Source organism: Contarinia nasturtii, unplaced genomic scaffold (assembly GCF_009176525.2).
Source record: "Contarinia nasturtii isolate CC-2019 unplaced genomic scaffold, AAFC_CNas_1.1 Cnas_scaffold_187, whole genome shotgun sequence".
NCBI classification, from domain to species: domain Eukaryota; kingdom Metazoa; phylum Arthropoda; class Insecta; order Diptera; family Cecidomyiidae; genus Contarinia; species Contarinia nasturtii.
This window is the reverse complement of record NW_022197544.1, coordinates 902,997-929,552: the sequence shown is the minus strand read 5'-3', so window position 1 is coordinate 929,552 and position 26,556 is coordinate 902,997. Positions and strand designations below refer to the sequence as shown.

The window sequence follows — 26,556 nt, the reverse complement described above, 5'->3', positions numbered from 1 at the left end:
TTTATTTCTGATTTGTATTGAATTTCGATTTCTTCTTTTTTCGAATTTTTTTTTATTGCATTTCTTTTTATTGCGAAATCACAAAAAAAAAACTATATTCTTCAAAAAATAGATAGGTAGTGATTTGCCAGCAATTTCCAATTTGTCATTCATTCCATTCTACTGTATTATCCATTCAAATTGGAATTGAATGGAAAGCGGTGAAACGGCATTGAACGCATCCAAGACTAGCATTCTATCTCACTGACAGTCACTTTGAATGTTTCCATTTTGACTATTGTAAGGCGATACCAGCGCAGTACAAATTTGACATCTTTCTTTTCGCACGAAACACCGTCGTGGTAAGTTGTGATACTCAAATCATCGATTTCATTCATAAATTTAATTCGAATTATTTTCCGTCATCTGACGAACTTTTTCAATTATTTTATATCAGTCATTTGTACGGATGATGCTTCTATCGTTTTATTAATATATTTATTAGTAATTTTGATATCTTTTGAAGATATTTTTATAAATTTTATAAGCCCGGTTACATTCATCCATTCATATCGAACAATATAACCTATAAAAACATCATATGCCTCGCATGTGATTTACAAATGTGTTTTAAGCCAATTAATAATTTTTGTGTTTTATTCACTTACAGATAAACATTAGTAAAAATGGTTAACGGCCGCATTCCATCGGTCTTCTCAAAGACCTATGTCACACCACGTCGTCCATACGAAAAGGTTCGTTTGGACCAAGAATTGAAAACCATCGGTGAATATGGTTTGAGAAACAAACGTGAAGTATGGCGTGTAAAGTATACATTGGCCAAAATCCGTAAAGCTGCTCGTGAATTGTTGACCCTCGAAGAGAAAGATGAGAAACGTTTGTTCCAAGGTATGTACAAAAATGTTCAAATCAATTTTCCATTGTGAGTTAAAACGTTGTGGTTTTGTGATCCTTGATATGTGCATGCATGTGAATTAAATTTTGTGATGATTCAACATTTATGACACCTCTTGTCAGACGAGCCATGGTGATAATAATTTAAATGTTTAATAATCTGAGATATGCTTACCATTTCCATTTATGTGTACAATTTTGCAAATAATGTCAATTGAATATGTTCTTTTTTTCCTTCTTTGTTGATAATAGGTAACGCTTTGTTGCGTCGTTTGGTTCGTATCGGTGTGTTGGATGAACAACACATGAAACTCGATTACGTGTTGGGTTTGAAAATTGAAGATTTCTTGGAACGTCGTCTCCAAACCCAAGTCTTCAAACTTGGATTGGCCAAATCCATTCATCATGCCCGTGTATTGATCCGTCAAAGACACATTCGGTAAATATCACAAGCAACATGCATTTTATAATGTAAAAGCACGTGGAAGCAACACACAAAATGAAATATCAATTAGGCCACTTTTGTGCTGAGACCGTTCAACATTGAATCACACATTCGTGTGATTTGCACATATGTGCACGGTCATATGAAGCACATAACGTCTGATAGTTCGAGATATTTGCATAAGATGTGAAACATCAACCAAACTGCAGACAAAATGGCTCAGTGTCAGTTATGTCATGAAGGCCACTTAAACATTGATTCGATATCGAGTCGATGTTTAACGCCTTAAGCGCACTTGCAACAGATTTTACATCTGATGCATTTGGTTGTGTAGTAAGTACCACGTAATCAAAACAAAAATTCACCTATAGACCTCTTCAATCAATGATTTAGTGCTGATTTTTGATGAAATATATTAAGATCGTTGGTTTTTTTTTTCTTCATTTATTTAGCGTTCGCAAACAAGTCGTCAACATCCCATCATTCATCGTTCGTTTGGATTCGCAAAAACACATTGACTTCTCGACCAAATCACCATTCGGTCAAGGTCGTCCAGGACGTGTAAAGCGCAAGAACATGAAGAAGGGACAAAACAGTGGCGGTGCCGGTGAAGAAGAAGATGAAGAATAGATTACACGCCCCCTTACATGAACTTTGATTCGATTGCATCTTTGCTATTGCATAGCAATTTATTTTTGTTGTATTCAGAAAATCAGTTTTACAATAAATTAACAAAATCGATTCAAATTGTTTATTAAAACAAAAAAAACTCACATGTTTTTTAATTCGTCATTTTTTTAATGTTTAGCAGGATTTTTTTTAATCATGAAAAATTTTCAAATATTGAATTCACATTGAAGCTTGATTTTTTTTTTTTCAATTTTTTCAATTTTTTTTCGAGTTCTTATTATGATTCAGCAAAATTATGCACCAATGTGATAATGTATATATAAATTGAATCAGGTTACTTTTTCAAAGTTGCACACACAGTTATTTATGAAAAATGCGTTGATCACATTGGGAATCAGCTTTATCGGAACCATTTTTGGGAAATAGCCACGATAAACACTCAGTTAATGGCACTATTAAGATTTTTTTTATGAACAATTAAACAAGTTTTCTTATTCTAGTGAAAATATACTGTAATATATTTTTCAAACATTTTTTTAATTAAATTTCAAATTAAATAAAAAAATAATAGCAAAAGAAAGCCCAATAACTTTTGTTCGGTTATATCAATCGGTAACATTTATTTAAAACATCCCATAATTACAGCAGTTAATTTTATTTAACGCACATTACATTTTTACACTAAAAAAACATGAACGAACAATTCGGACAGAGGTTATCATAAAAATGTTTTATAATTTTCTTTGTTATAGTGCAGAGAATGAAGTTCTCTTCCACTTAACTAAACACAGATTAACAAAAAAACATGTGTGTGTAATATGCTTAAACTAAAAAAATTGGTACTGGAAAAATAAATACAATTAAAAAAATCACAAAACTAGACAGATCCTTTACGCATTGAGTATGCATGGTATGTTTAAATTGAACAGATCATATATAGAAAGAGAAAACATGTTGAGCCTGCTAGTCACTGGAGCGAGAGTTGGGGCGGGAAGGTATGCCAAAATCCGAAAATTAAGTTGTCATTCGTAGTTGAAATTTATTTGCCTGCATCGTTCATCTGCTTTGGTATGCTCAGCAATGAATTAATTAATTCCGAATTTCGTTTGCTTGTTTGAATTGAAGTTCCTTTCATGTGATATGGATGTTTAATAAATGCACAGATTTTGTGCATCGGTTGACGGGACATCATCAAAAAGAAATTGTTGATTGAACTGGGAAACTGGACATTTAAAAAAAAGAAATAGAAAAAAATATCAAATTAATTCTTTATTTTTTTTTTTAATATTTTAATTTAATTTTTTAAATTTTTTAATTAAATATCTCTCAATTTTTATTGTAAAAAAATAATATAATTTCTTTTTCAAATTAAATACTATGCAAACTTCAAAAGATTAATTATAAAATGAAAATGTACTTCGTCTTCAAGGTATAATTCGTCGTCGGTGCGTAGGCCAAAGCAATAATGCACGTATAACATAATCAAAAGAGAAAATACGGATAATTTTGCCATTTTGCGATTTAAAAAAAAATTGTGCACAATCGAATTTAACACAATACAATTGAAAATAAATAGCGTATTTAATTTGAAAGTAAAGTTCGTCCAAAGTAGAAAACTTTCAAATAATTCCGTTTGTTCGTTTTTCCTTGCGATTTTGTCGAGACCGAGCGAGAACTAATGGTTTCTTTGCTGAGCATCGTCAATTTATACTGAATAAGCTTGCAGAGAATCCTGGTTCTGGTGACGCAGAAGAAAACAATCGACGTAAGAACCGAGTGTATTTTCTTTTGTAAATAACAATTTAAATACGAACATGATTATGCATTCATATCGAAATATACATGAACCGACTGCATTTTTTCTATTTACCGTCAATTGAACTCAGCATGTGGTCAAATATTATCTCAACGAAATTGATGTGTACCTGTTATAATTCGTTGTCCTACTTAGATAAACTTAAAACCACCGCGTAATCATGACAATCCGATGAAAAGTGATCGAAGAGTTCGAATCACTCTATCGTTATCCCATTTCATTGTGTATTTCCTTACATCTTCATGTTATGAAGCTGATAAAGACAGCCCTTGTTCTAAGATAATTGAAGTTCTATGGCCGCGCACTAATGTCAACTTTCAGTTGCAGTACATCCTATCAAATGCTTGAGAGTATGTGAAACTTACGCATTCTTTATGTTTCATTTTATTTGCTCATTGAAACATGTCACTTGCAGATGTAAGAGGATACATGCTGATATACACATAATGTAAATTATATTGTATAAGAATAAATCTTCGCATTTGCTATTTTCAATCTCGCCATCATCTCTACTGGACTAAAGTAATTGAGACGTATACTTGATTTTCATATGTGGACACTTGTGTTTAATTCGAATATTTCAGACCAGAAAAACCATAAGACTTTTCAGATGTTTCTTCATTTATAAAACATCTGACCGGCTGAATATATGGTTTATACATGTGATTTGACACAAACAAAAAGTCGATCGAACACCTTAAAACATTTTATTTTCAGTTTGATTTTAAAATTGGTCATAAACGGAAAAAAATATCAAAAATTTAGATATATTTACGAGTCTTCTTCGGTGTCTCTGTATGCATCATCTATACTTCAATTGAACAGCCACCAGAGGGCGGCCGCTTCTATCAATGAATGGAATAAAACAAATCATCAAGTTGAAACGTCAAAAACACAATATCTTTGATCTGATTTTTGTTTTGGAGTTCAATTTCTCGTAAATACATATTTCTTTTTCTTTGCACCTTATAAATCCCATCATTGTAACCATTTTTCTTCGTATCTTTGTTTTTTATGTCTTGTTATTGTCATTGAAAGTGCTTCATTTTTATCTAATCATAGTGAAAATTGTGAGACAAGCGACTCAAATTGTTCGCTCGAATATTGATTGTTAAAGAAGAAAACGAAATATTATAACTGCATTGTGAGAAATTGTGAAAGAGAGAGCAAAAGCGAACAAGCAAACGACATTCGTCAAATGCATTTCATCAATGAAAATTGTTGATTTTACGTACGTAAGTGAAGGAAAAATGGGATTATCAAGTTGAGCATTCAAAAGCCGTTCAAAATGAAGAAAAAAAAAAATCTAATCATCTAATTAACTAACCGTGCTATTGGGCGAATGCATGATGAATTAAATTCAGTCAGTCAGATGCTTTAAATTCCGTTTTCGTTCGCATGTGTATATGTGTGTGTCTGTTTGTGCCACAAATTTATTTTTAAAGAGAAAGTAATCACACAAAAATCAATTATAATTTTCGTTGATACATACGACAGTGTTATTATTTGACGTAAATAAAAATGATTAACAAAGAACAAAGGTGGTTTGTGAAAACTATAATAATGTAAAACGTTGCAGTTTTTTTTGTTGTTGTTGGCATTTTATTATTTGTGTTTCTTAGTCTAATACAAACGATGCACCAAACATAGACATAGAATTTGATAAGAAAACATTATTGAATTGATGAAAAGAATACATGTGTGAATTTTTGAATTGTGTGCCGTGTCATTCAATCTCTCATTCATTTACGAAAATAAATGTTTATGTATCATCAATTCATTCAAATAACTCGTACTGTACACACATACATTCAAGCACACGCATACTTTTTGTCTCGTGTTCAACCAGTTCAATAGTGTTTTTTCTTGTTGATTGCAGCATAATAAAGTTTAATGCCAATGCACATGTACTGTATGGATTCCATTTGCTCGGTGTTTGTTTTTTTTTTGTTTCATTAATTTCGAAAGAGTAATCAATGACACTAATATCATTTGTAGCTCTGTATACTTGAAGCGAAAATAATATGGCAAATTTGTATTGAATTCTAAATGTTTATGTCGACCATTATGTAGTATATTTTGATTTTTATGTTTTACGATTCTTTTGGTTTTAAATTTGTAGAAAAAAAAACACACGATAAAGTTTGATCTATGAAATGCAACCATCACCATAATCATATCATCACCATCATCAACGCGCTTAAATGAAATTAATTAAATCAAACAGGGAAAACGAAGAAAGATCAGAAAAGGGTATAAATGTGTATTGTGGCGGTGTGACACCAAGACATTCCTTTTGATGAACGATTTTCTACAACAGCAACACAAAAAGTAGACAATTTCAATACTCACATCGCCCGATTGCGCTTGCACAAGACTGGCTAAAATAAAGGCCCGAATACAGATAGAGAGGGCGGGTGTAGTTTGTAATTTGCTAAGCTGCCGGTTTAGATAAAAAATGGAAAAATATCCATTGAAAGGCACTAACAAGTCAATAGCTTTGCAATCATTGGTTGGCAGTTCAAATAAAAATTCGATTGGAAGCAGTAGTAGCGGGAATAGCAGTACTGGTGTCACATATCAGTCAGTTAGCAAGAAGGTAACGTTTGTCTCATTCATTTCATTCATCATATCATGTTAATACATCATCATATTAGAACACATATTTATGAGAACGCATTCAACAAGACGATCCTCGCTTATTCAAATATTTCAATTCGGTCGATGTCAATTAAAAGTTATCATTAAAAAACATCGCTTATGCAAGCATCGGATTTGTACACGTTTACTCGTATCTATTTCGATTGGACACTTGGTCCGAAATGTATTATAATAAATTATTGTTTGTGAATGAATGCGGAAAGAAGGCATACGTCTAAATTATCTCAAATGTATGTGTAAGACGCTATATTCTTTCGAATATTCTATTGTGTTGATGTCTCAATAATAACGAATTTATTTCTGATTAAACATTTGCGCAGTTGGTCTGTAGCATTGAAAACAAAAAATTGCCACTTAGATTTACTGTCAGAAAAATTCAATTATTATTGCCTGATAAAAATGACGGATTGTAAATAAAGACTGTTTTTTAATCGATCGTTTGGTATGTGTTAAATGTTTTTGTAATTCAATACAAAAAAGAAATCAAGTCACTTTTGAGTGATTCAAAGTAAGAATTTAGATGCCATATGCTTTTGTTTCACTTGTTGTTTCATTTTTAGTCACAATATAATTAGAGTATTTTCTATCGTCGGTTTGATTTGTTTTATGTGTGATGTAGCCTTAGAAGCACCGGTTCATTTCCATATTTACATTTGTTTTGATTCCAATTTAATAGTGTGTGTGCGTGTGTGTCATCTTTCATTTGTTTCATTCTAGTTCGTGTCTCAATTACATTCGGTTAAAACATTGAATATTCGCAAGAGCATGTTTATGGCACGAGAATATCTCTTATGTTCCCTTTTTTTCCTCTTCAAATGACGTGCGTATGTTCATGAGAATTGGTATTTTACGAGAATGTGTGTCAATGGAATATTTTGGAGAATGAAATAGTTCTATATCGATACATGTTCAATAATGATTATTGTATGTTTTGTTTGAATATTCAATCATTGAATATGTTAATTTTAAAATAAGATCATATCATATCCATGGAAATTTCTATTAATATTGAATTATTCATGAAAATTAAATTAAATTAATTAATTTGCGCAATTTTCATTCATCATATGCCATATTACCAATTGCACTTCTTTAGCTATATTAGTAGTTCTTTTGGTTTTTCTGTTTTATATATGTACATTGATCATATTGTTGACGCATATTTCCATATGGTTGCACAAGTTCCCCACTTCACATATATATAGGTATTTTTTGTTCACGTGCAACTTTGGTTCATTGTTTTTTTTTTTTCATTCGCCTCTTCTTTTTGTGCACACATTCGGCGGTTGTCATGTGACTAACAGTAGTATTCCGCTTTCTTTTCTCTCTTTTTTTGGTTTATTTAAATGTGAACGCACCAAACCATATAACTCCCTCTTTATATCTATGTATTTTGATTGTATATGTATTACCGAAATAAAAACACGCCGGCACCACGGTGAATCGGTATGAATCGCAATCATAATTTTTTTCGATTTACAGAATTCTTTTGGTTCACATTGTGTATTACAAATTGCTGTGGTGCAAACTGAACGATTTTATTATGTATTTTGTCTGAACAAGTGAATTTGCTCAAAGACTGTTGATGTAAACAAAATAAGATAAATCACATCGCCATCACTCATTTTGGATATTTGGGTGTCGAATCATTTTGGATATTTAAAATGCTTGAATGAAGTTTTAAAATAAGTATAGTACAAAAAATGGTAAGAACACATTCGACCACACAGTTCATCTAATTTTTTCTTATTCTTTTTTTTTCGTTTGCGTTCACGTCATTCACCTAGATTTTTTTTTAAATTTTATTTTATAAATAACAATTGTATTGAATAAATCATTTTACAACTTATGATTAAATTTCTCTTTTTGTTGATATTTTTTATTCTATGTTGTGGTCATATGTTTAGGCATTAAACGGGAATCGCAAACTTCAAAATACAACATCATTATCAATACCGTCCGTGGATGATGACATGATCGATATCACGCCACGTAATCAAAACTATTCGTCAGCAATGGGAACAAATTATGAACGACAAGATAATTCACCGATACATCATAGTAGCTCATACACACGTGACCGGGAACTTAACGATGCCGAAGGTAAACTATTCTATCGATTCTCTGTCGCACATCTTTTCTTTTTAATTACCATGAACAACTCATCGACAATGGGACTCAATTCCGAGACTTTTTTCTGAAACAGAAACAATTTTGCAGTTCATTTTTATCGTATTGGTTAAATTATATATATAGTGCACTACGATGAAGAGAAATGATAATAATGCAATTTGATAGTATATTCATCGAAACGGATACTGAGTTAGTACAGTTCATATTACAATTGTTAAGAAAATTTTATGAAATAAACATGAAAAGCTGGATTCTATACACAAATCGATAGCTTATTCCACGAATTTGAATGACGTGCTTCATAGAATTCTATCCGCAAATCTATCGACAACATTTATTATTTATACAAAATCAATGCTGTACTCCATTCGACAGCATGACAGTTATGTTTTAAATGATATGGCACTTCAATGAGTAATTAAGTAGGCACAAAAGTTACTTACCAACTAAAGCAACGACACCTTACGAACCGTAGTCATTTCTACATTATGATCAGTATATTTGAGGCGACGATCGATGTGCCACACAAATGGGAAATAACACTTGACATTCGTGGACATCAATACAAATATACCGGTTTCCCGTTTGTGCTGTGAATTGAGAATAAATTCCGGTTGATAAGAAAAAAAAAACAAATTTTTTTAAAAACAGAATAATTGCACAGCACCATCATCACTAATTTTGTGAAACTAACGTCACGACCTTGTCACTAGAGAAGATCGACATATTTAGCCCGAATAAATGAAACATTATAGTGAACAGTTATAATCATTTAGTCAAAGTTTGTGTTCTCCAACAAAATGATGTGTGATACTGTATTCGACGTGCTGATTTGACTTGTTTCTGAATGTTTAAACAAAAATTAAAATCCGTGCATATATTTGTGCACAATATCGAAAAGTTGATAAAATTAATGTCATTTAAACAGCATGCATAGTCATCTGAACATGTAGATTGGAGTGGTGGAAACAACGAGATAATTTCAGTAATCGTTGTATATACAATAAAGATAAATTTATTTATTAAACGTTAATTGTTCATGTGAATTTTAATGAATAATGGGATTTTGTATTATTATTCTTTTAAATGCAAACATTGATTCCGACTTATATTTTATTCATGCAAAGAATGTTTTAATTATGACGCGTTGAATGTTTAATTGTGAGTTTCGTGTGTATTTTTGTTTTACTCTGGCCGTTGTTTATCGAAATAATACACACCTGATTAATCCAACGTCAATAACGTTGAGACTTGAGAAAAAAGAGCACATCCGAATTCAAATCAGATATATTTTGAGTCAAGTGAAAAGAAAGAGTGTGGAATTTGTAGCCAAGTCAAAAGCACGTTCAAAGTCAATCAATTTTTCAAAGTAATTTTGTGGTGCAAAGTGTTTCTTCCGTTCAATTTTGTTCAAACAAAACGTTTTAACTATTGTTGACCATTCAAGACGTTGAGACATTCAAAATGATTGATTGGGAAATTCCCATTTGTTTGTTTTTCAGCACAGAACATTTTTAACAACCTTTGGTTGAGTCAAACAAGCGTCGATTTGTTTTGTGCATATAATAATTTTCAAAATTTCAATTGTTTTTAGTTTATTGAGCTGCAAATTGATGCTTTTCAAAATTGAAAATGTGCACGGACTATGATATCGGTCAAAAAGAGTGAATTAAAACAATACATGTATTATGTTATGACTATAATGCTACTAAATATTTGACAATAAAATCGGTTGATCCAACGCCTCTTTTTGCACATTCAAATCGAGACATATGAAAAAAACAAATGCACACATACCACTAGATACAATTCAAGAGTAAATGATAACACTGTTTCTATTAAATGTATGTAAAAATTCAATGCAATATAATTTCATGACGAACGAATGATGATTTATTCATTGTTGCTATTCGCACACAAGAAATCACTTTGCATGCTGAATTATTGAGTGTAATGATGCTCTCGAATGAACGAAGAAAGAGAGAAAGAGTGAGAGGGAACTGGCATTAACGAGATAGATGTTACTCTCCAGTGCTAGTCGTTTCTCTTCTTTTTTTGTCTCACAATTACATAGAAACCAATAAATCTAATGTTCTACACAAATACTTAGGCATTTGTGGTAAACATTTATCGGCCATAAAATGTTTTACAAAAAATTCGTTCGATCTTTGACGTTCGTGTTTTCAAAATTAATTGCCCCATTGATATGCTTACGGATTAAATTGTTGTACTTTTTATTTTTGTCAAAAAAGAATGATTCGAACACAGACGCAAAATGAAAAAAAGCACACCACCAACATCAAATGCGATGAAAAACCACCAAAGTGTGTATACATTTGAAACTAGTGAAAAACAAAAGCAGATAAAAGAAATCGGTGTGTTTGTACGATACGCGCTGTTATAATCATTAACAGTTAAATTTGTCGTGTTTCTCAAAGTTTGGGTTGTTGGTTTCCTGTATAGTTTGATGCGTTTTATCTCATCAATTTAGCTGGAAATATTGTTAAGTCATTTTTGACACACGCAATATATTTCGTAGTTGATAAGCGCCGAGTGGAGACAACATTCAAATTAGAATTTTGAATAAATTTCATTTTAATTGCGTCTTTGTCGTCGTCGTTATTGAACCCAATTATTGTGTAAATGATTTTATTTTTATTATGAAACTTTTAATTTAAAACAATTTCGAATTTTTTTCTGATTCAGCAGAATTATGTGTTTGTTTGTGTACGTAAAACAGCAAATATATTGACTAGTCAAAAAAACCACATTTTTTTTTTGTTGAGACCGAAAAAGTGACAAATCATTTTTGTGATAGTATATGATTGTGTGCAGGAGACAGAAGTAGTAAAAAAATTAACATTTGAGGTCTCTTTATTTGTGATAACATTGATTCGTTCAAAAAATTCATGTGTAATTGACAAATTCCGTATTATAACTGTGATAGTGTAAAATTTACACAATACGCCTAGATGACTAAAATCCATTTAAATGGATGTTGTAAATGCCGTGAGGAAGTTAGCCAATCCCAGAAGAACATCTGTGGAATCATTAAGTATGTGAGAGAACAATTTTTATGGTAACACTTTTTCAAGTAATCGTAGTCATAACGTATGTCATTGGGCACATCGTTGATCGCATTGAAATTTATTGAAATGGCACGTAGCATAAACGTAAAACTAATGTGAATCATTTAAAAATAATAATAATATAGACTATCAACAAGTGACTAATATCGCTTCAAATGCGGTGATAACTGCATTTCTATCTAAAACAATTAACGGCAGTGTTCTTTTTGATGGAGAAAATAAGCGTCGTGAATGTATAAAGTTTCGTGCTTGAACCATGTTGGTTCTATGTCATTAATATGATTGGTGTTGCTTTGTTTTTACTTCCTCTTTGCATCCGTTGAATGCATTCAGTACTGACTCTTTCAATTATTTCATTTTATGTATAAACATTTAGTGTTGTAAAGAGTTCGCTTCGCTTCCGAGGTTTTATACTTACTTTATGTCATATATTATTTATTAGCTGTTTATTGAATTTGAAACTGTCTTTTATAACATTGAATGTCAATTCCGTTTAGTTACATGAGCCCTAATGCCACTGCGATACTACATTTGTTGCTCGGACAAAATGTAAATTTTGTAACCATCAGCAATACTAGTAGTAGCAAGCTTGCATTTGATGTACGCTACTATTATACATAATTTGCTTATGGTAATGAAAAAGTGCTGTTACTTGAAAATTTAGGAAACATCTAGAAAATGAGACCAAATATTTTATTTTATTATTTTCTTTAACTCCTCGTGCAGCATAGGGCATTCAGATAAGAATTCTTATCTTTCTGGTTTCTGTTGATCAGTTAATTCAAATAAATCGGTGATCAGACCAAATAATCAGCCATATTCATCACACTTTTACACCGAAATATATATTTTTGAAAAATTCCAATTAATTTAAAATCTCAACTAAATGCGACATCTTTTTCCTCAATTTTTCAGGTAGCATATTATTTTATGGCAGTAGTGGAGGTGAGCGAATAAAATATTCTCAATCATTTCAGTTAATAATTCGCTTCTTCGAACTGTGATTAATTGAATTGGTTTTTTATTTGAAAATGTAGATGGTGATGATATTCCAGGGATTGGGCAATATGAAGATTTTCACACAATCGATTGGCAGCGTGATATAGCACGCGATCGTATGCGACATCGATACATAGTAAAAAAGATTCAAGATTCTGTATGGGATTTTTTGAAGGTGAGTTATTTTGCAACATTCCATTCTGTTAAATGAAATGCAAGCGTGTCTTTAAATGTGATTTATTGTGTGTTGATTTTCAGGGTGCACATGATGCATGGTCGGGATGGGTGTGTGTACTTCTCGTTGGTATATTTTCAGGCTGTGTAGCTGGTATAATTGACATTGGCGCAAGTTGGATGACAGATTTAAAATTAGGTATTTGTCCGCAAGCATTTTGGTTAAATCGCGAACAATGTTGTTGGTCATCAAACGAAACAACATTCGACAGTGGAAATTGCTCACAGGTACATCACTTTTTATTCTAATCTTAAATCAATTGTTATGACGATTAATTTACGATTCAATTTGTTTTTTTTTCTATTTCGCGCAGTGGTACACATGGTCTGAAGTGATGGGAAGCTCACGGGAGGGAGTAGGTGCTTATATAATTTCATATATTTTCTATACAATGTGGGCGTTATTCTTTGCGTTTTTAAGTGCGTCACTCGTACGAATGTTTGCACCATATGCATGCGGTTCGGGTATACCTGAAATTAAAACAATTCTATCCGGCTTCATTATTCGAAGTTACTTAGGAAAGTGGACGTTAATCATTAAGTCGGTCGGTCTGATGTTATCAGTATCGGCTGGTTTATGTTTGGGAAAAGAAGGCCCAATGGTTCATATCGCTAGTTGTATTGGTATGCATTTTGAATTGGCTCTATTTGGAAAAATATCAAACATCATTTTAATGCAAAATATTAATTGATTTTCTTTCGATTTTTTTTTTCATGCATACAGGCAATATTTTATCATATCTATTTCCGAAATATGGACGTAATGAAGCAAAAAAACGTGAAATTTTATCAGCCGCTGCTGCCGCCGGTGTATCAGTCGCTTTTGGCGCACCAATCGGTGGTGTTTTGTTTAGTTTGGAAGAAGTTTCCTATTATTTCCCAATGAAAACATTATGGAGATCATTCTTTTGTGCGCTTATTGCCGCTTTCGTTTTACGATCAATCAATCCATTTGGTAATGAGCACACCGTCTTATTCTTTGTTGAATATCATAAACCGTGGATCTTTTTCGAATTGGTGCCGTTTGTGGCACTTGGCATCATGGGCGTAAGTGTGATTACCCGTCAAAATGACAATCAATATTTCATTTTTGTTTATTCGATAAAATAGGGTGTCGTTGGATCAATTTTCATAAGAGCAAATTTGTACTGGTGCCGTTATCGTAAATCAAGCAGACTTGGCCAATATCCAGTCACTGAAGTTGTTGTCATCACACTCATTACCGCAATCATTTCATATCCAAATCCATATACACGAATCAATATGCCACAATTGATTTTACTGCTATTCAGCCAATGTGGCATTTCAAACAGCGATCCTCTGTGGTGAGTCACATAATTTATAATTTAAAATATCAGATTCTTTCAAATGAAATGCGCGAATTCTAAGGTTTTTTGTTTTTGTTCGATTTCAGTGATTATAATCGAAATTTCACCGATGTAAATTCGGCTATTGAAATTGCCGCAGCCGGACCCGGTGTATATAAAGCAATTTGGCTTCTAATTTTAGCCTTTATTGTCTATCTTGTATTGACAGTATTCACATTTGGCATGAAAGTTCCTTGTGGTCTTTTCATTCCCTCGCTTACGCTTGGTGCTATCATCGGTAGAATTGTTGGCATTGGTAATAATAAATAATTTTCCCTTTTTCATGCTCGATGACTAAAATGAATTCATTTTCGATTGCATAGGAATGGAGCAATTGGCGTATAACTATTCAAAGATTTGGATATTCTCCGGTGAATGTTCAACCGGAGATGATTGTATAACACCTGGCCTGTATGCGATGGTTGGAGCGGCCGCTGTCCTTGGCGGTGTCACTCGAATGACAAGTAATTTCATTCATCAATTTCATTTGCCTGACAGAGTATACTGAGCAAAGTGCATTTCTATTTCTAGTTTCGCTGATTGTCATCATGTTTGAATTAACTGGAGGCGTGAACTATATCGTACCATTGATGGCAGCTGCAATGGCATCAAAATGGGTTGGCGATGCTCTTGGGCGTGAGGTAAATACAAACATTCTTGTTGCAAATTAAATTCAAAACGAATAACGATTATTTCATCATTTTCAGGGTATATATGATGCACATATTGCTTTGAACGGTTATCCATTTTTGGGTAAAGAAGAATTTGCTCACACCACACTTGCGGCTGATGTTATGCAACCAAAGTATGTATTCAATTTATTATTTTCTATTCAATTGCGTTTCAAAACAATGATTGTTTTTTACACAGGCGAAATGAGACATTGTCAGTGATTACGCAAGATTCAATGACGGTCGATGATATCGTAAATCTACTAAAGGAAACTGAACATAATGGGTATCCAGTTGTTGTGTCAAAAGAGAGCCAATATTTAGTGGGATTTGTTTTAAGACGAGATCTCAATTTGGCAATCGGTAAGAAACGATAAACAATTTAATCAGCATGAGATTCAAATAAATGTTCTTTTTTCTGTCCACAGCGAATGCAAAACGTTTTATCGATGGAATCACGGGCCAATCGATCGTTTTGTTTACATCAATGGCACCCGTACAAAATCTCGGTCCACCACCATTGAACTTGAAGAAAATCCTAGATATGGCACCAATCACAGTGACCGATCAAACACCCATGGAAACTGTTGTAGATATGTTCAGAAAATTAGGTTTACGCCAAACATTGGTCACACACAACGGGTATGCAGTCAATAATAAAGTGTTAAATTTATTTATTTATATTTTATCTCACGATTTTTAGACGATTACTCGGTGTCATAACAAAGAAGGATGTACTACGACACGTTAAGCAAATGGACAATGAGGATCCAAATACGGTGTTATTCAATTAAAAGGAAAAACAAACAGTGATGACAAAGATGTGTGTATATGCGTGTATAAAACTGATACTGTGTGTGAATTTTGTGAAATTGCAATTGATTGTCAAAAGATGAAAGAACGACGACGAGTATATGTATAACTTTAGTTAAATTAGGTAAGCTATTATTGCATGTAAAAAAAACAGATATGTATTTGAACACACTCATGTAATTTAAATGAATTAATTTAAAAATTGTATAATTTTGTTTTTAAATTCAAACAATTATTTTATTAAATAAAGAGAAATTGTAAAGACATAATGGGAGCTGAAAATGACGTTTTTATACTCGAATCTTCCTTTCTCTGATCAATAAAATATAAAGGGTAATTTGCGGTTTGCCGCTCGAAATGAATCCAAATTTGTATTTGTGTTTTCATTAACTGGCATATTTTGATTTTCAAAAAACCTACACCGTCATTTTTTTATTTATTCAGTCATAATTATGCCTGGAGCACGTAAATCCCAAATCATGTTCATACCTAACAAAACCAGTATTTTTGTCGAAGTACAACATGTTGTAGGAAAAGAATTGATATTTTGAAGGCAATTTTGTGCTGATTTGAAATTCATTGTTTATGAATTGTTTAAATAGTGTATTCCATCAGAATCATTACTTGATTTTGACTGCGTTTATTTTTTCCCTCTACCTGCCTTTCTTTTTAAACACCAGTCAAGTTCAAGTTATATTTTAAACCAAGGTTTTTGAGCAAGTAAAACTAACTTTTAATTTTGGATTCCCTTGTGGACAGGAAATGAAAATGATCCCGATATTAAACCAATGATAAAAAAACGTTAAAATGCATCGAAATATTTTAAGCGAAAAAGTGAATTTGATTTGTATTTGGAACGGGACAAGTTCTAAAAAGTATCAATACAGCGACACCTGGAGTGACAACATTTGCCGTTTGCCATTGAGCACAAGAAATTTTTTCATTTTTAGCAAATAAAAAATTTATTGATTATTTTATTTCAGCTAAAATAAAATTTTGTTATCCGATTTTTATTTTATTTGAGTAAATAAACTTGTTTCATTGAATTGCATTTGTATCGAAACGTTAACATTATTGAAACTGTACTAATAAATATTTACTAATATTTAGAATGTCTTGAGTGCACAATGGCAGCTGCGCAATGTTGACAATGCATTATGATTACGCTGCGTTCACAATACCAATCAAAATGAAACATGTTACAATCGAGACGCTAAATTCGTGCATAAAATGGTAAAAATGAAAGGTTGAATTTAAAAAATGAATTCAATCTTTAAAAATGATGAATGAATAAACTGTTTCGAAAGTATTTTCTGAAAATACATTAAATTTAATTTACGATTTGTGTTCTGTTTACACAGAAACGATCAAAAGCCGGCAAGTGTGTATTGCCCGTTGTTGTGAAATGTCGATAACAGTCGATAATGGAAATTTTTAGTACAGATATACGATACACATATACCACCACATAAACGACGCATACAGCAGGCAAATGAACATGAACACATACACGCATACACGCACACATTACCAAAAAAAAAAAACCATTTGTCTCTCTCTCTAATATCCATGCGCCATTACTATATATATTGAATTCATTCTTCTCAGCAGCTATAACAAAAAGGCGTATACTGAAATAGCCTGAGAGTGACGAATCAAATTTATTTCGAATAGTTATTTTTAGCAGTTTTCATATATTTTTCCAAAAAGAAAAACCGAAATACAAAATAAATTAGTTTTGTTAGTGACTGAAGGTGCGTTAAAGAGTGAACAGTAACTTTGAATGAATTGAATTGATTGAAATTTTTTTTTTCGTTGAAAGACACAAAGAAAAAAAAATTGATACATCCATTCGACGACCAATTTTCATAATCGTTCAACTAATAAATTTCCAATTTTTTCCCTCACACGGATATTTCGTTCGAACAGAAAGTTTAAAACCTCGACAACAACAAATATGAGCTGGCAAGATTACGTTGACAACCAACTTTTGGCTTCCAAATGCGTGTCGAAAGCAGCAATTGCTGGACATGACGGTGGTATCTGGGCAAAATCGGAAAACTTTGAAGTAACCAAAGAAGAAATTGCCAAATTACTTCAAGGCTTTGACAAACCAGACATACTTGCAAATGGCGGTGTTACATTAGCCGGTCAGCGATACATTTACTTGTCAGGAACGGATCGTGTCATTCGAGCAAAGCTCGGCCGAAATGGTGTTCATTGCATGAAAACTGCTCAAGCGGTCATAGTTTCCATCTATGAAGATCCAGTTCAGCCACAACAGGCCGCCTCAATCGTCGAAAAATTGGGTGATTATCTAATTACGTGTGGATACTAAGCAAGCCAACTGCAGCGCGGTAGCACCAGCATCACCACCAGCAGCAGAAGCAACAACAATAAACATACATACACACCATTAATGCGAAAAAAAGCAACAACAACAACTGAATACAGAGAAATAAATAAAATTGAAAGAATAAAAAAGAAAAAAAAACAACATCATGGTAAGAATTAAACTCAAAATAAGCCAGATTGAAACAAAAAAAAAAATAATAAAAAAATAAAAACTAATAATTAATTAAAAAAAAGTAATGATATCGAAAACACATAAGATTATAAGAATAAAGATCAGGTTTTTAATTTTTACAAACTACACTCTACAACTGCAAAATCAACAACCGCAAACATACATACGACAGTAGCAAGAAAGCGTATTTCATACAACTTTTTTCATTTTATACAAAACAACAAAATAGAGTTTTTCGTTTCAAAATTATTTTTTTCTTTGCGAATAATGAAAATAATGAAAGAATGAAAAAAAAAAACATGTATAATTTTTTTGTAACTTTAATATTTCATAAAGATCATAATAAAAAAAAAATAAGATGAAAAAAAGCTAAAATGACTGCAGTGTTTAAATTTGAATATTTTGATTGGACATCACAGTGGTCCCCCGTTCTCATTCCAGATTTTGTGTGGCAATTTCTGTTCGAAAGACGGTTACATACATCATAAGAAATGAACAGAAGTCAAGTGAGATTGAATGAAAGAAAAAGTCAAACAATCAAACAAAAGGGAAAAAATAATTCAAATGTACTGGTACACCAGCATTTTTGATCTCATAACGGTCTCAGTGAATATTGGTTTTGGAAACGTAAGCGATTTTTGGCGTCGAAAACTATTTGAATGAGAGCAACAGCCAAAAAAAGTCGACGAAATACTATTCAAAAAATGAAGAGCACATATTGCACATAAATACAAGGCTCAACTATACGTAAAGTACGCGCGCGGCACCATAGAAAGCAAAAACACACACCACACACCATACACACAGCTTGTACAAAGCGACAAAAATATGACTCATTCGTCGTCTCACTCTCCATTCAATTCGGAATGTGTATGCAATATATATATATGCGCCAAATGTGTGTGTGTGTGTGCGCGCTCCTATCATTGGGAATTTGTTGCTGTTTGAGGTTATTCGTAGATATTTTTAAAAATATATACAGATAGGTATAAAATATATTATAGAAAAGTGAGAGAAAAAAAAAAAATTATGATGAGGCGAAAGAATCGGCAAGAAAAATTCATAGGAAAAAAGTGAATAAGAAGAGTAAAACAAAGAAGAAGTCGAATGAATGTATGAACAAATGAAACGATAAATCGTATGTATATCATCATCGTTGAATATTTCGATCAACCGTTTTACATCTAATTCACATGAATTTTTTTGTTGTCAAAAAACCAGAAAACCAAACACACACTCACACATAAATGTGCAATGATTCATAGCATATAGCACCGAAAATGAATTACAAATATATGATTTTCGATTTTGAATGCTTATTAGCATTTTGCTACTTTGTTAAACATTTGAAATTTGTTATTTTTTTTCCTTCGTTTGCCGTGGTCGTCAGTTTGTTTTTGTTTTCGTGCCGATTTTGTTATTTTTCTCTTCTCTCTCGTCAGCAGCGAGTTTGTTCATGCTTTTTTTATAAATATGTGATCATTTGAAATTTTCGTCCTCATTTTGTGATTAACATGTCATTTAGAAAAAAAAATCAACAAAACTACGCGACGCTTTCGTGTTTTATTACACAGGCACACACTCAGACAGTCGTATTCACATATGCTTTCGCATCGGGAATAAATATATTGAACAGAATTTTCCTCTGATTCAGAAGGCAACTCTTTCAATCACTGAAATCTTTGAAAGATATGCTGTGAATATGTTGTTGTTGTTGTTGCCTTTTTTTCTCTCTCGTATGTTTGTTTCATTCGATGACAGAGGCTGTTTGTTGTGTCTTCCCTTGATCTCCTTCCTGCCTGATGACGGCAATATATCCAATATTTTGGCATAATTCCATTTTAGTTTTGAAATAAACTTATTCAATTTTTATGTCTTTCATTTTCGGTTTCTGTGGTATGTGCAAGACGGCACTCACTTTTTATATTCTTTCATTTGGTATGATCGTTGTTGCTTAAAGTGTGATATCTTGATGTGAATGTGATAAATATTTACGGCTCATATCATACGAATTAATTCGTTGGCAACGATTTCAATGAACAACGAAAAAATGTATAACACGAATCCTGTATTTCTTCTCTTTCTCTTATTGCGCCCGTCATATACGTACATTTAACGTACATGTGCATACACATGCATGAGCAACAAAGAAATGAGTGAGTGAGCGAAGAGACCAAAACACGTTGCAAAATACATATGGAGCGCAGCAGCAGCAATAACGACGACAACGACAACTAGACAAATGTATTGCTAAAGAAGCAAAAAAGTGAACAACAACAACAAAAAGAACGGTGTACAGAAAAGTACTCACTATTCAGTATGCTCAAGCTTGAAAACCGGCAAATCGATTCTTGGGTCTTATGCCACTCGACAATACTCACTCAAAAATGAATGCCTGATATCATGCAGCTGTTGCTGAATGGGTGTGGCCTTGACATTGTTTGTAATTTTGGCAACAACAACTAAAAAAAATCATAGACACACCGCAAAAAAAATGTCATAGAAAAAATCATTTTTTTTTTCTCGCAAATAAAATACGAAAATTTTCAATTTTCCCAACTGACAACCAAAAACATTCACTCAGCCATGCCACTCAATCGAATTTTCTCTATGACAATTTCAAATTCTCGGTCAATTAAAGTTCATGTAACCGGTAATCAATTGATTTTCTTGCTTTCGTTCTGCAACTCTCTCTCTCTCTCGCTCGTTTTCTTTCGACGACAACTGCAACAGTGAACTGTGAATGTGATGTTGGACGATATGATGTGTGATTTTGTAGCAAAGCCAAGTGTTATACGCTTTTAACTGCAATTAAAACCACAATTGTTTGCTTTCTTGTTTCTCTATTTTGACCATTCGAAGTACACAACAATGATGGACGATCGATCGCATTCGTGTAGAAATCTCTCTTTTTTTAAATCGAGGCAATGCCATCATTTTTTAATTCTATTTCCTAGCTTTCTGTTTCTGTCACTCTAGGCTAAACCTGTTAGATTTTTTTCAGAGTAATCCGGACCGGACGAATCCGAGAGATTTTTGCTCAAAAGCGTGCGAAATTTAGGAGGTGAAATTCTTGGAGGTTTAACTAAGCCGAAAATCGAATGGTTGTTTGTTTTATTTCAATTAAAAATTCTAACAGTAAAAAAAGTTTGTGAAAAGGTGAAAGTATCAAATTCTTAAAAATCCCGGCAATTTTTTCTTTTTGTCATGAAAATCCGGCCTCGCTCGGATCAATTCGGGCGACGTCGCTGACATACTCTAGGCGCTGTTCGCAATTGCGAGCAAGAGCCTCTTTATTGTTCCAATGCCACTTTCGTTGTACTTGTTGTTGCCCGGTTGTTCAACGAAAAAAAAGAAAACGATGCTAGCAGTGCAGTGGTACTGTTCTTGCATTTGGTGGAGAGAACGCGTTTCATTCACCACATGGAAAATGTTTATCGATCAATACACAAGCAATAGGAATATGACATAGACCCATTGTATTATATGTGTTGTTCAACATTCGGTTGTTTCGCTTTTTTCTGTTTTCATACAAAAGGACCGTGAATACTATATATTCATACGCAGAGCAAAGTCTATTCTCTTACAAACTCTCTATCTCTGTTGTGCGATTATTGGCTCGCTCAAATTCACGTATACACGCACACACACAGTCGTAACAAATTTCAAGATTCTTTCTTAGAACTGAAAGAAGTTTCCCGATGTCATTCTAATTCTACAAACGCGTTTTTTCTTCTTTCTATCGTTTCTGCGTGACTGTTTTGTTGTTGTTGCTGTTGATTTTGTCGATTTTTACACGTCGAACACAGAAAGCGGTTTAATTCATCTAAAATGAGTCGATATGCGTTGATGACTGGCCATTACAGATCATTTGAATGATGTGATCTGTTTTGACTGACTGAGAATATGTGTTGAAGGTGAGAATGTGATTGAGCAAGAAAATATTCCCATGCATATTGAGAATTCGATTATGTGTCGCTCGGTCGTGCGCTCATTTTTAATTTGATTTATTCTCTTCTCTTTCTCAATCGTCTCCGTAGTCTCATTTGAACTGAAATCAAACAAATTCTATGACAAAAAATATATATAACAAAAATTTTATTCATTGGACTGCTGATGCTTATGAGCATGTGTGAATGTGCATCACTTGTTATTTATAAATATTTTAACGATATGAAATATAATCATAACAGACGTTATCTCATTGCAATGAAAGAACAAATAAAACATATTTTCTCGCTGAAATTTTGCTTGAGTTGCTCGATTACAACATTTTTTTTTAAATTCAAAATACACACATACTTGGTCCGTTCTGATTATTTTCTACATTTGTCGTGAACAAACGACTTAACAATAAACATTTTTTTTGTTGTTGTTGTAAAAATAAGAAATATATAAGTAACGTTAGAGGAATTATCTGAAATGAATAAAAGAAAAACAAGAAGAAGGAAACTAAAAAGAACAACCAAAATGAGATGAAAAAAGTGCTGAACACATATTTCATCTGTACATTCAAATCGATAAAGTGGCGCGAGAGTGTCGAATGTGGGGAAAGAGAAAGAGAGTTTGCTGTTTTTTTTATCTCAATTTCAAGCAACTTTGTTGAGGTTTATACAGCTGCTGCCGCATCAAAATACCGGCTACAAATGTTGTTTGAATGCGCATTGTATGTTTATATGGACAAAAAGATATCGGTAATTCGTTTCTATGGTAAAGCGAGTGAGCGAGCGAGCGAGCGAGTGAAGTTGGTGAGCATATATCGTTGGTGCGCAATGTTGAGAGTTTACTGCATAAAATCCATCGAATGTTTGAAGCGAGATGACGATTGAAAGTCATTGAGAGAGTAAGGTAGACATGTGTATATTTCTTTGTTGTTTGCTGCGGCATCGCGAGACTGAATGCATGTTTAGAACAATGTAATTAACTGGCATTGAAATACACTATGCAAAAATTAGATTTTCAAAGCATCCAGCGAACGGTGAAGGCATTTTAAAAAAAAGAACAGATATTTCGCGCACACATCCTGAACTGATACATTCACTTTCTCATTTTATACATACACAATAGAACACATCGAATTTGCTCGTATCACATTTGTTTCTTCTTTCCATTCTATCTTCAAAGATTCAAAGCTTTGTTTGCCGATTACATAAATTATTTGTATTCAAGTATAGAGAGAGCTCTGCTGTGTGTGTTTTTTTTGGCTTCTTCTCTCGCTTTGTTCACCGGTGTGTTCTTGCAGTGAACATTTTGAGGGGCCAATTTTGTGTTCAAGTCATTCTTCTTTTATGTTTATTGATTCTGACTTACCTTTTACGGCGATGCGACAATATTCAAATGAAATAAGAGAAAGAACACTACGACAAAATATATGGTATGCTTAAAACAATGGAATACCATGAGCTCAACTGAATGTGAGCTTGATCGAATTAACGATACATAGAGGAGCCCTCGTAACCGACACTTTATTTACATAGGTTAATAGAAATCAATTAGGAGTCAAGATTTTATGTACATCCACAATTCCACATAGGCACATGCAGCTTATTCATGTCTCTTTCTCTCTCTCTTAGTTAGATGCCAATCAAAAACCTCAATCAATTCTATAGGCCTAGAACTTTGGTTTAACATTTTGGCAACGTAAAAGCAAAACCTAAAGCAAAACACTTGGATTTAAAGCCGATTGTAATGTGTATTCAAATTGGCGAAATCACATTTATGATTTGACAGGCTACATTATTGCAAAATGATGTGAATTGAATTATGTCCATGGACACGTTCCGTTCATATCGCATAATATTCATTGATTTTTTGTCAAATTATGAGTCAACCATTCATATTCATGACGTTCGAAACTAATTTGTGTTGACACAATAATTTATAAATACTCGATTAGTATGTAGAATAAGAGGAAGAAGAGATGAAAAAATAAAATATATGATTTTAAATTTAAATGCGGCGAATGAAATCGCATATCGTAGCATTGAATTAAAGTGCCAAACATACCTGAAAATGTGACAATTAGCAAATGTTTGGCAAACAACGTTCTTTATGCTATTTTTTGGCCATTACTTCTTTTAACTCTACTTCATATTGATATCGAAATTAATATTTGCATAAAGACATGCAAAATTAATAACTTTCAATATATTTCTAGAGTTTTTCATTGGATGATTTGATTTGAATTGGTCCAAATCAACAAAATAATTTGATGAATCATTGAGAAGGACAGTTTCAAATCAAATGATTTGAAATCCAATATTGATAATCCTGCATAAAGAAGAGAAAAAATCAAAATAAAGAACGAATGCTCTCACTTCCGAATCGAGAATCTGCAATATCGGATTTTTCAATTTGAATCTTATACAGCAATCGAACAGTCTGCCGAGGGAACCTGTCTGCGCTTGTAATTCTACGTATGAATTTTCGGCTCCCTTTCTCATTTGCCCCTCATTCATAGTCGCAATAAATGCACGTCGGTTGCCTAATAAATATTTATTGCAATACCTAAATCGAACGTTTCGTTTTTATTCATAATCACCGACATTCACCTTTTTTTTCGTTATTGCTGTTGTTATTGTATACTGTGTTATATTACCAATGTATATTTCATTATTATCGCGCACGTTCTTGTTTATAATTACCGCGCGCGCAAAAATTCTAAATGAATCAAATATATGGGGAGCGAGAGAGAGAGAGAAAGAGAAAAAAAAATATGGGTAAAAGTATCGTATTTATATGGTTTAATGATACAAATCACCTGTGTGTCTCTGTTGCACTCTTCGGGTCAACGATATATATTCATTTCGTTTTATAAATCGTTTATGTGGACGCGCTGGCTATTATCATCATTATGTGTTTTATATATCGAGAGCAAGAGAGGCACTTTGATGTACTTGACTACTGGCAACGAAACACGAGGGAGTCTTACCTCGATGAGGATAAAAGAGAAAGAAGAACCACTCACTAAGATTGAATTGAGTGTATGATCGACAAGAGTCATTCGTTATTGTTGTTGATGCTGTACACGTTCCGGGTCAAATATTATTAGATTTATTTAATAGAAACAGTTACAATCTATTGCAATTGCAATAAGATTTATGGACGTTGCATTTGTTTTTTCTCTCGTTCGTTTGCAATTCAATGCAAAAATGCAACACTAGATTTCATTCATTTCTCGGTCACCAATCATGGGGGAGTAATAATTTCAAGAGATGATGATATTTACAGTGAACCGTGTATACAATAACTGACAAACGAAAGCCACAGCCGAAATCTATTTTCATCAATTGACGCCATCGTCAAATCATGCAATTAAAACTAAAAAGTATTATAGTCAAACATGCATAGAACAAGTGTTATTCTAAAAAAACGACTCTGACTCATTTATTGTATGTGACTCACAAGGCAAATGTTGACAATGTAAATATGTTTATTTAATATACAAGGATGCATTCATTTATATATTAAGCGAATTCGTATTCACTGCACCATCGATTAGGATTCGTATCGAGTGGTCAAGCGTTTTGTAGTTGTTCGCATTCAAATTATCAATTTAAAACACTCTCTTATCCATTCTCTTTTTCTTTCTAACTACTGCGTTCGCCTGCAGTAGTTCTGCAAATTCATTGATACCAGTTTTGTGTCGACGAATCGATACGCACCGTTGACTATTATTTATAGTTTATAATCTAATCGGTTTGAATTCTGTTCTATAATTCGTTTGGTTCATGTTCTCTGTCTTCCTCCCTCTGTCTCTCTATCTGTCTCACCGTCCGTCTGTCTATCTGTCTCCCTTCCTCTTTTTTTGTTTTGTCTAGCATCGCACTTCCACATTTGTGGCATGAGTTTGATTTATCCATTGTAGTCATCATCATCATCATCATCGTTGTCGTAGTCACTACGTTTTATTGTGTTGTTTATTTGCCGATAGCTGCTAAATGTTCACGCTGTGGCGTTTCGTTTGAATTCTTTTTGTTTGTAATCAATGAATGCACTTCGTTTGGTGTTCATGTTGCGAAAAGTGCACGCTCGTTCTCTTTGTATGCCACATCGTGTGCCGTTTGTATTGAAGACGTGTGCACACCAAAAAGAAGACTCAGAAAACGAATTTATGAGCGACAATTTTCATATCAAATTCATTTTTCAATGTATGGTGTTCTTTTGTTATAGTTGTTTTTTTTTTTCGCTTTTCTTGCCGACGGTTCGGCTTTCGGACCAAAGTGTTGAAATCATGGTAAATTTCGCAAAATCGATTCGCGCGATTCAATTACATTA

The 26,556-nt window shown here is 32.9% G+C and overlaps 3 protein-coding genes and 1 long non-coding RNA gene across 12 annotated transcripts; 3 read left to right on the top strand and 1 right to left on the bottom strand.

The window, feature by feature from the left end:
- The first annotated feature begins 243 nt into the window (after positions 1-243).
- Positions 244-2,080, top strand: LOC116352584 (40S ribosomal protein S9). Its single transcript, XM_031785292.1, has 4 exons — positions 244-341; positions 650-888; positions 1,147-1,333; positions 1,792-2,080. Exons 2-4 carry the CDS (start codon positions 666-668, stop codon positions 1,967-1,969), a joined length of 588 nt encoding a protein of 195 aa, XP_031641152.1. The 5' UTR covers positions 244-341; positions 650-665; the 3' UTR covers positions 1,970-2,080.
- A 2,568-nt stretch (positions 2,081-4,648) lies between these two features.
- LOC116351516 (H(+)/Cl(-) exchange transporter 5) lies at positions 4,649-16,045 on the top strand. Of its 8 annotated transcripts, none has more exons than XM_031783646.1 (16): positions 4,755-5,016; positions 5,908-6,384; positions 8,354-8,549; positions 12,584-12,613; positions 12,706-12,842; positions 12,926-13,129; positions 13,216-13,525; positions 13,626-13,948; positions 14,012-14,226; positions 14,316-14,524; positions 14,592-14,732; positions 14,800-14,909; positions 14,976-15,073; positions 15,139-15,302; positions 15,368-15,581; positions 15,643-16,045. In XM_031783646.1, exons 2-16 carry the CDS (start codon positions 6,244-6,246, stop codon positions 15,731-15,733), a joined length of 2,583 nt encoding a protein of 860 aa, XP_031639506.1. In that variant the 5' UTR covers positions 4,755-5,016; positions 5,908-6,243; the 3' UTR covers positions 15,734-16,045. The 8 variants fall into 8 exon arrangements, with proteins under 8 accessions (XP_031639537.1, XP_031639506.1, XP_031639498.1 ...); XM_031783638.1 differs by having other exon boundaries at positions 4,755-5,020; XM_031783664.1 differs by lacking the exon at positions 5,908-6,384 and adding an exon at positions 7,929-8,152 and having other exon boundaries at positions 4,757-5,016.
- Positions 7,532-10,538, bottom strand: LOC116351566. Of its 2 annotated transcripts, none has more exons than XR_004202166.1 (3): positions 10,377-10,538; positions 9,023-9,169; positions 7,532-8,643 (listed from the first exon to the last, which is right to left on the bottom strand). It is a non-coding gene; the product is annotated as an uncharacterized LOC116351566 (long non-coding RNA). The 2 variants fall into 2 exon arrangements; XR_004202167.1 differs by lacking the exon at positions 10,377-10,538 and adding an exon at positions 9,247-9,539.
- A 1,290-nt stretch (positions 16,046-17,335) lies between the features above and the next one.
- LOC116352615 (profilin) lies at positions 17,336-18,366 on the top strand. The gene is made up of 2 exons (XM_031785341.1): positions 17,336-17,506; positions 17,682-18,366. The coding sequence occupies exon 2, from the start codon at positions 17,710-17,712 to the stop codon at positions 18,088-18,090; it is 381 nt and encodes a 126-aa protein (XP_031641201.1). The 5' UTR covers positions 17,336-17,506; positions 17,682-17,709; the 3' UTR covers positions 18,091-18,366.
- The last annotated feature ends 8,190 nt before the right edge of the window (positions 18,367-26,556 follow it).

Bases quoted from the DNA above. Each gene is read 5' to 3' on its own strand.
- LOC116351516 (XM_031783646.1), top strand. From the start codon at position 6,244: ATGGAAAAATATCCATTGAAAGGCACTAACAAGTCAATAGCTTTGCAA. The intron at 12,614-12,705 runs GTGAGCGAATAA...TTGAAAATGTAG, and splicing joins ATTTTATGGCAGTAGTGGAG to ATGGTGATGATATTCCAGGG. The intron at 14,525-14,591 runs GTAATAATAAAT...TCGATTGCATAG, and splicing joins CGGTAGAATTGTTGGCATTG to GAATGGAGCAATTGGCGTAT.
- LOC116352615 (XM_031785341.1), top strand. From the start codon at position 17,710: ATGAGCTGGCAAGATTACGTTGACAACCAACTTTTGGCTTCCAAATGC.
- LOC116352584 (XM_031785292.1), top strand. From the start codon at position 666: ATGGTTAACGGCCGCATTCCATCGGTCTTCTCAAAGACCTATGTCACA. The intron at 889-1,146 runs GTATGTACAAAA...TGTTGATAATAG, and splicing joins TGAGAAACGTTTGTTCCAAG to GTAACGCTTTGTTGCGTCGT. The intron at 1,334-1,791 runs GTAAATATCACA...TCATTTATTTAG, and splicing joins ATCCGTCAAAGACACATTCG to CGTTCGCAAACAAGTCGTCA.